The following is an 11,097-nucleotide window of genomic DNA, read 5'->3' on the forward strand; positions in this document are numbered from 1 at the left end:
GAAGTTCGTTTCGGGAAAATTACTCAATTTACGGGCGGCAGCAGCTGCACACGCCGTTACATAATTGATGGCACCGCCACCATCGATTCATTATCGCCTTCCAAAAAATTAATTGCCTCTTCTAAATTACAGATTTTTGTTTTGTTCGAAAGCAACCTTTAAACGCCTCAAGAAATCGCACGCTTCGCTACAAACATTACATTCTTAACAACCCAAACCGAAGATTATTCAACATTTTTTAAGAACATCGGTTCTTCGTTAATCTACAAATAAGAAGTTCTTTATTATGCGACAAATGAAATAAAAAATTGAAGCATCAACGAAAGATGCGGTATTTACTTAAACCCATTCTTCGTGTTTTCACGGCGTCAATAGAGCGTGCAGGATCCGCTTCGAACGGCAAAAAAATCAAATTAAAATGCATCTAAATGGTAAATTGAATTTCATAAAAAAATGTAGAAATTCTTGCAGCAATTTTATACATTATTAAAAATATTGAACGCACATCATACATTAAACAAAAAAAAAAACTATTAATATTTCGTCTAGTTTAATAATAATTTAACCAGGCGAAACCGTTTTTCTTATAAAAAAATTTAAGTAGACTTTAATTGAATAAATTTATTATTATTTTATTAACCAATACAAGTTTTTTATTGTAATTTATTTATTAAATATGCAACAATTATATAGAGATACTTTCAAATTTTGTCTAGTACAAAAATCTGAGTTAAAAAAATTCTCAATTTAATTATAAAAATGAATAAGAATTGAAATAATTTCTGAAAGATTTATATAATAATGCTAAATTGTGTAGTTTTCGTTTTGATTAATATAATTGAATGAATTTCTAAGTATGAAAAGGAAAATATGATTTAAAAAAATGAAAAGAAAAAGTCAAGATAATATTGATCAAATTTAAGTTAATTTTAGATTTAACATTTAATTGAAAATTTTCTGTTACAACTGTTAAAATATTTTTGCTTGAAAATCTTATTAAAATCTATTTTAAAACATATTTAAATTTTTATTTTACGCAAAAATGTAGATTAAATCAGAGCAAAATAATTTTGTATATTAAGAAAATTTGTATCAAAATAAATGTGATTCTAATATGAATTTCAATTAGATTTAATGAAGTGGTTATGATTATATTAGTTGCATTAAAAAAGAAGTTGCAGCTGTTCTTATGATGATAGGGGACTTGCAATAATCTGCTTTATTTGTACCCTTTATAAAACAGTAAGTAAAAAGTGTATAATTTATAAATACTTTTAATTAATGGTCAAATCAAACTTTAAATGATTATTATCATCTATATTTGTTTATAATGAGAATTAAAGTTAGTATAATTTAATTTGAAAAAGAATCTTTATTTTCTATTTAAATATATTGTAGAACTAAATAAAAGAATAATTAAAACTAATTAATATTTTTTTTTCTTATTAACACAAAAATAGTTATAAAATGATATAAAATAAGTTTAGTTTAAGTATGATTTTTTTTCATAAATAAATAATTATTTTAATTTAAATTCTTTAATGGTTAATTTAGACTTAATCATTTTAAGATTTACACTTTCTATACAAGTATCCCCCGACTTACGAACTATTTCCGTTCTAAAGGGTTGTTCGTAAGTCGAATTTGTTCGTAAATCGGAAGAATTTAAAAAAATTAAAAATATACTTATTTTACCTAACTTTATCATGGTTTTTACTTTTATATATGTTAAATTCCGTATTAAAGACTACATAAATTTAAAAAAATGGATTAAAATAAACAAAATACTTACTTACAAATACTTTTCAATATAGACATGACAATTATTTAATAAAAAAAACGACAAAAGAAACAAATTATCAATTTTTGATTGGACAGTTAATTTTTTTTAAACACTATATACCTTCTTGTAACAAGTTAGAGCTTTTAGAATTTTGTTCGTAATTCTGGAAGTTCGTAAGTTGAAGAAAGTGAAAAAAACTTGTGAAAAATTAATTTTTGTAAATATTATTAATTTAAAACAGATTGTTTGACTTAAATTTAAATAAAAAAATATTAGGAATTAACTAATAACAGAATAAAAATTGTTAATAAGTTCATCATTAAGAAAACTGTAGAACTTTGGTCAATTAGTAATAAAATCTGTTAAAAATATTGTAGAAACTAATATTTTTATTACGATACGGTTTGAAGAGAAAATGAAAAGCGAAAAAGTAACAGTACGAAATTAAATATTCATTAATTCATTTGTTGATTTTTATGATGGTATTGTATACTAATAATCGCGTATACACGAAATCGAAAGTTTCGTGGTGGTTAATGAATAATGCATGTGAGTGAAATATAATCGCTTCAATAATTTAGGGGCTGTTTTTGGGATAAGCAAGTGGAGCGGCCGCCCTATATTTAAACATACGATACGTGCGCACTGTGATATCTGTACATATTCTTCCCCGTTTTCGCTCTATTTTTTTTAATATTATTCTTTTCATATACTGTTTTTTTTTTGCTGTTATTAATATATTTTGAAGAGATGGGCATGAGGATAAGGCGCGGATATCCTGGACTCGAGAAATATTATACAGTCCTTAATTGCCATCCACTGTTCATACCTCGTTTGTTCCGGACGACTGAATTACTGCTTTAAAAAGAGGGATGTTTTCTATGCAATTATTTCATCAAATTCGCACATAAAATTATCAAAATACAAGAAAAAATAAGGTGTACATTAATTATTCAATTAATTACAATAGTACCTCGCATAGTGCGGCTTCGATCAGTCCGGATTCACTATAGTCCGGTTTGTAACTTTAAAACACACTAAATTTTAATTGAGCAAAATAAATTCTAAAAACTTATTACACAAGATTATTTTCTTATACAGAAATAATCTTTTTTTTTTTGTTTTATACAGTTAAGACTTTGTATACAATTTAATTTGTATGTATTTGGTTACTCGATTAGTCCGGTTAGAAGTACTCAAAACAGGACTATGTGAGGTATTGGTATTCATTTTTAAAAGATACTTAAAAGAATGTTACCTTTATTCTTTTCATTTTGTAATTTCAATTATAATAAAGGAATGATTTAATTCCTCGATTAGACCGAGATATGGCTTTCACTTATAATACGAATTATATCTATGTAATACTTCAACAAAATTTCCTTAAAAATATTATAAAAATTCATTTGTGATTCATTTTAGAAAATATTTAAAAATAATCTCTTTTTGTGCGGTTTCCTTTTGTGTATTCTTCGATTAGTCCAACAGTCTAAGATTTTATAAAAACCGTAAGGTTTTACTATATTCTAATTATTTTAAATAATTGAGATTTTTAAAAGATACTTAAAAATAAATGAAAGAAAAATATGCCAATGAAATTTCAATAATAATTAGACGACATGATAATTTCTTAATCAAAATTTGCTTACAATATTTTAAAATTAAATGTTCAATTTATTTATAATAATTTAATTATGATTCAGTTCAGAAAATATTAGAGAAATAAATAAAAGATATAATGATATAACTATTAGAATTGTTATTAGAATAAGTAAATTATTGTATGAAAGACAAGAAAATGGATATGCGCTTTTATATTATACACAATAATTATACGTTACATTATTCTTAGAAACGTGTATTACAAAGGAAGTAAACATATTCAAAAGGATTCTAAAAACTAATTTATTTAGAACTTCGAACCGTTCACATTACATATATATTTTTTAGTGGAAATAATTGCTTCAATTATTTTACTTGCAATTACAGCGAAAGCTTCCTGACAAATAATTTTACTTTGCGAATAAATAGACTCTTCAGTGTAAATAAATGGCCTGAAGAGCAATTAAAGCAATTCGATCGTATTATAAATTTTACACGGATTCTTATAATTATGATGTTAGAACAAATACAAAAGGTAATGGTGTTCCGGTTATTCCTCTTCGCCGAATGCGAGAGTTAGATTGAAGACGTAAAGAATAAGAAAAAATAAGCAGCAGTCTTTTTTTTTTTCGTAATGGCGTTTAATTATACTAAATGCGAACAGGCGGCGATTATACCGCTATTATTCTACAGTTGATTCGATGAATATTCTCAGCGCATTAAGCACTTCGTAACACAAGCCGAAGAGGAATGTAATTACAGCATATACACACACACATCGGCGTGCTTTAGGTGAGCAGCACTTGTTACTACTAAATTAGTTCTCATGATGTATTCCGAATTTTTCCGTATTCAAAGGAAATCACAATAATGTTGGTATTAGGTAAACCTCAACTGTTTTAAGTTTGTAATTTTGACTTGTACTGCTTTGATTTAAGTTGTTACTTGGTAGTCATTAAGAATGATCATAATATTGATCTTTTCAATGAACCGTTAATATTGAGGGCCCGGGACTAAAACTGTTTCGGTGCCCTCAACAAACTATGTTTGGGGGGTTTATTTTTTGTGTATTTTTAGTTCCTCGATTAGTCCGATTTAAAGTAGTCTGAGATACTGGTGAAACCGTCTTCTATTTATTTATAAAAAAATATAAATGATATTTTTAAATATGCATTTGAAATTTCAATTTTGTTTTGTAATTTTGGTTTGTAGAAGAATTATCCTAGTATATAAAGCAAACGAGTCAGGGCAGACCGTTAACTTTTGGGGCTTCAGGTTAACACTGTGGGGCCCTGTGAAAAAAACTGGTCTTGGGCTTTAAAGAAAAAGCTTTAAAATTGTGATGTAATCATGATTTTCAGATAATAATCGATAATGTAAATTTGTATGATTGTTACTTAGTTTTGGTAACGTAACGAAGTAAAGTAGCAGATATTTTTAGAATTTAACTTGAAAATACTGAAGTACAAAAAACTGAAATTTTGAAAAGACATAATTTCGGTGATAAAATGTAAGAATTTTACTATTTTTTTATACATTTAGTGCAATACAGAAAATATACATGATTTTACTTTAATTATGTTATAATCCAGAAACATTTTTATCTTTACTTGTACATTTTTAATTGGAAAATAATCGAGAAAATACTAAAATACTTTCACAAATAATTTTTGTTTTATAATAAATACAGTTTTCTTAAACTGTTACAACTGTTGAAAACTACTAAAAATATTTTAATTGGATTGTGTTGTCACCTGAAAACATGTTACTTTTAGGGTATCCAAACCTTTCGGTATAAATGACAAAATTTCAAGCGGTTCAATTTAATTTGTCGCATAATGGCATATCGGAAGTTTCGGAAACAAGGGGCTTGAATTGATTAAAGTACACGGTAAATGAATTAAGAACTCGGTTAATCCGAAAGGCCCATTTTCCCAAATTAGGATTGTGTTTAGGAAGTACTTTTAAATGTCCATTATTATTGAAACGTACGTGAATGAGTCTGTATGTTAGAGTGTATGTGTGTGTTATATTGTGCGACCCTCGAACAACCAGTGTTGTGTGTGTGTGTGTGTGTGGGTAAAGGGAAAGGGCGAGGGTTCAAATATTGAGCTCACGGTTCGGTTCTGGCGCGCACTCATGCTTGACTCCCATAAAAGAGGGCTTAATTTCAGCTTAATTGTTACAGTGACACCATCTGTTTCCTTTCGAATAGTACGGTAACAATCAGATTAGGTTGCCTACTTGCCAGCCCTAATTAGGCCTCTCACTCCCACAACCGTCCACCCATTATATTATATACACCATAATAATACTGCGTCCACCCGCAAATATAACCCAGCGAAAATTACCCATCGGCACTGGTGTTGCCTGCACACAATATACACACACACACGCACGCGTCTCTTCCCTAACGATTGACCAGCAAATAACCATCACTTTAACGTCTAAGTATATATTCATACGCTATATAAAGATTATTACAAATGGATTTGATATAACTGCATTATAATTGTTAGGATAGTTTCTAAAATAGAACAACAAATGGCGTATCAAGAATATTGCAAATTATAAATAATCTATAATATATTATTGCAATAATTAACAGTGTTTTCTTAGAAAATTTAAAAGATTTTGTATATATATTTATTTTTTTAAATAGAATAAATTTTATTTTATCTGCATGTTTGGATGAATAAGCAAAGTTCATAGTGAATGATTGTTGATAATAATCCAACGAATTTCAACAAAGGAATCTCATTTTTCAAATAAAATAGTCTTATATATAGATGCATTGCGATTCCATTATTTCCTTTGACTGTGAATCTGCTGCTATCTTTAACACTGTTATTGTTCATCGCTGAACCTCATTCAGTTCAATGTCCTACTGTGATGAACGATAGCCCTATTGCTCCAAGTACCGATAGGGCTCACGAAGGGCCTGGATTGACCAGGATTCGAACCGGCGCAAGTTCGACTTAACCATTCCTCTATTAGTCGCCCTTAACATATGTCAGAAAGAATTTTGTGATTATTGTTTTTGAAAAATATATCAGTCCAGTATTTAAATTTGGAGGGCTACTAGAAAAATAAAAAAAATATATGAGTACAGTATTTTAATTCATTTGAACTACGAATTTGCACACAATAACACAAATTTGACATATGTCAAAAAGATTGTCGTAATTTTTGTTTTGAGGGCCACTTGAAAAAGGAAAAAAATATCAGTCCAATATTTAAAGTGATTTGGTCTACGAATTTGCACACAATAAAACTAATTTGACATACGTCAGAAATATTGACATGATTTTTGTTTTTGAGGATTTTTGTCTGGAGGATGACTTGAAAAATGAAATAAAATATCAGTCCAGTACTTTAATTCATTTGAACTACAAATTTGTATACAATACAACTAATTTAACATATGTTTTTTGTATATAGTATAATTATATTTACAATCTGTTCATTAATGTGAACCCAAAAACAAAAATCACGCTTGCAGCAATAGGGCCATCGTTCATCACAGATGGACAGTGAAATGAATGAAGTTCAGCATATGGACCTTCAGCCAAGTCGATGGACTATGACAGTGTTAAGGATAGCAGCAAATTTACAGTCAAAGGAAATAGAATCGCAGAACATCAATATACTACTGAAGTTAACCTACAAGACGACAGCCAACCTACAAAATAAAAATCATCATAATGGTAGCTATCCATCGGGAAATGAAAAAAAAAGTCAAGTATTTAAACTACGAACTACGAATTTGTACACAATATAACTAATTTAACATATGTCAGAAATAATTTCGTGATTTTTGTTTTTGGGTATTTTTGTTTCGAGGACTGCTTGAAAATTGAAAAATATATTAGTCCAGTATTATAATTCTTTTGAACTACAAATATGTACACAGTAAAACTAATTTGACATATGTCAAAAAAGATTTTGGTAATTTTTATTGCAATTTGAAAAAATATCAGTCCAGTATTTTAATTCATTTATACTACAAACTTGTAACAAACAAAACTAATTTTACATCAATCAATTTAACATATTGACAAATGTCAGAAATTTTGTATTGATTATTTTTTTGCAGATATAGTGGAACCTCGATCAACGAGTTTAATCCGTTCCAAAATTTCCGGATTTTTACTCGTATATTGAAACATATTCAAAAATATACATAATATGTTTACACAAGCTTTAAAAATGATGTAGCAGGCGCGCAATCCGGGACTTCTCTTCTCATCGTCACTCGTTATGCGAAACGTCGCTCGTTTTCTTATAATACATTTTGCTCGTTAAGCAAAATGCTGGTTTTACGAGGTGCTTATTAAGCGAAGTTCCACTATATTTGAATAATATTGGAAAACATATATTGAATTCAATAGAGACAAAATTACCAAAATTAACTATATTTTTCTGCTTAATTTTAGAAAAAAATTCAATTGACGTAATATTCAATTCAAACTGAAGAGAATCGTGTCGATCCTAGAGCACACTGAAATATAAAATAATTATGAAACGCATTCCAGCAGCAATCGCCGCACGATTAGTTTCATTTTAATTGGTGTAAACCATAAATTCGAAATGATTAAAAATTTGATTCGAGAAATCCCATTCGGCACATCCATCATTCGGATATGTACGTAATGTATTTTTGTTCTGAAATTAATTTAAATTTCCGACTATCGGTAATTAAGCCAGACCATATTAATAATTACACCCAGTGAGTAGCGGCATGGAAAGAACGAGAAGGAAAGAACAGAAAGAGAGAAACGGAGATGCCAGAGGACAGACCTATTATTCATCATGCCACCAGTCCTACGTTGTTTTTATTATTAATAATCGTACGCTCTCCATTATTTCACGTAACTCCTTTTTTTTCAAATTTTACTCTGTCTCGTTCCCACTCGTTCATTTCGTCTTCACATCTTGTTATTATTCATGGCTGTCGGATAATTCGCTTAATCGTCAAAACTACCGGAATTCTACTTAATCTCCGTTCATTAATAAGAATTTAATGTAATGAAGCTCCGACCATTAAAACAGCTTAATTATGGAAGAGCCTACATCTCTCCGGTTGCTCTTCAATTTAAATACATTTATTTTGAATAAAAATCACATCCGACCGCTACATTAATTCGTTTTAATGATCATTACCGAGTTAAGCTTTGTGTTCTTTAAAGTTAACAGCGCACTAAAATATATTATAAAAAAACACGCACATTATTAAATTTATACAGTTTATTACGAGTATACCTTATTATATGATTAACTTACTAAAACTACATTTATCCCAGATTGATTATCAAATTATAATATCTTATTAAAAATAAAGAAACAAGAAATTATTTAATTATATTACAGTTTTGCTAAATGTAACATTGTGGAAGTTGGATCCAAAGGATTATATTTTTTTTCCATTTTGAACCAACTTTTCACATATTTCTCAAAATCAATGTCATTTAAATTAAAAAACAGCAATTCTCTTTCACTCTCATTGAGATTTTTCCAAAGTTCATCCAAATTTTCTGTATGACAATATAACTCGTCACATAAGCCATCTCGTGCAATCTCTACAAATTTATCCATTTTCTCCATTTCCCTAACGAAAATCCCGCGTTTTCCACTCATCTCAAGAACCAAATCCTTCAGGTGACACAGAAACCTATACTTCAAACTACCAAAGATCAACCAAGGATCCTTCACGTTTTCTTTAACAAATATTTTGTATATTTCATTGATAGTAGGTCGATTTGTTGCTACGTTATAAACTTTAAGATTTTCTCTACAATAAAAAAGAATGTTATTTATTAGACGATAGTAGAATATCGACTTACGTATAATGCGTAGTGTCGTATGTTGAGGCTATTAAAGCATTTATACATAAATCTATTGGAGTGCAATAGGCGCTAGCATTTCCTTTTATGTTGAAAGCTATTCCGTTTAGAACATTTTTCAAAATTACATTAAACACATTTTCATTTATCAACCAGGAAGGATACGGTTCCTTATAGCTTTCCATCACTAAAAATTGATAAAGTTGTTAAAGAATATTTTGTTTGGATTATTTTGTTAATTACCGCAACCGACTCTGACAATTCCTATTTTTATATTATCTTTCTTATTGCCAAGATGATTTTCTGTAGCGTTTTTGGTGAAAACGTAATTGTTTGACCAATTTTTAGATTCTTTACAATTTTCTTCAAGTTCATTAATGCTCATACTCTTAGCCATCTCGAGTAAACGATCTGGATTTACTGGATTTTGCGGGATTTGCTCTTTCAATACTGACCGAGAAAAACCATGACTGCAAAAGATCGTAGATACATGCATAAAACACTAAAATAAATATAAGAAAAATAAAATTGTTCAGTCAAATATTTTCATTTTACCTCAATTTTCTTGCAAGCTTCAGCAACGCTATAAACCATTTCAGTACCATAAATATTGTTTATAATACTATTCTTCAAGTTGTCCACCAATTTAACTGAAGCTGCACTGTGATAGAAAATATTTACGTTATTGTAAATATAATCAAGATTTTCCTGGCTTAATCCGAGATTCGGTTTCACTATGTCACCATCCATCCAAATGATTTTTTCTAAATAATCCTTGTGCATTTCTTTCATCACCGAAAATATCTGCAGTAAATATTATTTCATTCTTATTAATAATATCTGTTTTAGTACTTACTGGATTATCAAAATAATTTGAAATTCTTGTTGACATAGTTTCCGACTTTTTTGGTCTAATTAGTAAACAAATTTTATGCACTTGAGGAAATGATCTTAGGAGTTTCTCCAGAAGTGCCATTCCTACGCAACCCGTGCATCCCGTTATGAAAATGCATTTTCCCTGGAAATACTCTAAAAATCTGTTTCTGTGTTCCATTTTTGATCAGAAACGTTCAACTGATTTGCTTTAATCGATATCTCGTTTATATATACAAAAACACAAGTCAAAGTTGAAAATCAGCGCAAACGATTGACCTTTGAAAATTATAAACACTATCTCGGATTTAATATCTATATGCTATTTTACATTAATTTTGTGTTAACCACATTAAATTATTTTGTTCTATTTTTAGTTATTTATATCATTGTTTCCTTTCGATTGTACAAGTATATATTTCGAATATATTTCTAATAAGTAATCTCTTTCAAAAATATTAATTCCTTTTCCCTCATTTCTTTTTCATATATTATAAATATTATCAATGTGACAAATATATTTTAACATTAAAAGTTTGTATAACTTTCAATTGATGCCCAAGCAACTCCTCTAACGTAAATTCTCCATTCTCCACTCTCCACTCGTCTCTCAAACCAATTCCTTCAAATGGAAATCAATCTAAACTTCAAACAAGGATCATTCACGTTTTCCTTAACAAACAATCATGTACGTTTGTCCTTTTATTTATAATATATCTCTTTTCTATTAAATTATTTACAAACGATTCAGTTTCTACTAACAATAATAAATAAAATATTAATTATAATATCTTACTAAAAAGAAAATATAGAAACAATAACCTTTTGGTCACTTTATTAATTATTTTTATCAATTTATATTACAATTTTTCTAATTTTCAGGGTTTACTAGGAATTTATGTTATTTTTTTATTCATATTATTTATTTTTATTAAGGATTTATATTTTTTATTGTTATTATCTGTCTAATAAATTATTCAATTACATTAAAGTTTT

The 11,097-nt window shown here is 28.4% G+C and overlaps 1 protein-coding gene across 4 annotated transcripts in view; it reads right to left on the reverse strand.

The window, feature by feature from the left end:
* Positions 1 to 8,679: 8,679 nt before the first annotated feature.
* LOC108567437 (putative fatty acyl-CoA reductase CG5065) overlaps positions 8,680 to 11,097 on the reverse strand; it is an 8,765-nt gene continuing 6,347 nt past the window's right edge. For 2 of the 4 annotated variants that reach the window (XM_017927915.1, XM_017927913.1), the window contains exons 2-5: positions 9,784 to 10,032; positions 9,472 to 9,730; positions 9,229 to 9,415; positions 8,680 to 9,176 (exon numbers count right to left, since the gene is read on the reverse strand). In XM_017927915.1, coding sequence (XP_017783404.1) covers positions 8,750 to 9,176; positions 9,229 to 9,415; positions 9,472 to 9,730; positions 9,784 to 10,032 — 1,122 coding nt within the window. In that variant the 3' untranslated portion in view covers positions 8,680 to 8,749. Of the gene's footprint in view, positions 9,177 to 9,228; positions 9,416 to 9,471; positions 9,731 to 9,783; positions 10,033 to 10,084; positions 10,307 to 11,097 lie in introns of those variants that run through there. The other 2 variants (XM_017927912.1, XM_017927917.1) reach the window with 2 other exon arrangements.

The sequence above is a fragment of the Nicrophorus vespilloides genome, unplaced genomic scaffold (genome assembly GCF_001412225.1).
Source record: "Nicrophorus vespilloides isolate i.1.1-1 unplaced genomic scaffold, Nicve_v1.0, whole genome shotgun sequence".
NCBI classification, from domain to species: domain Eukaryota; kingdom Metazoa; phylum Arthropoda; class Insecta; order Coleoptera; family Silphidae; genus Nicrophorus; species Nicrophorus vespilloides.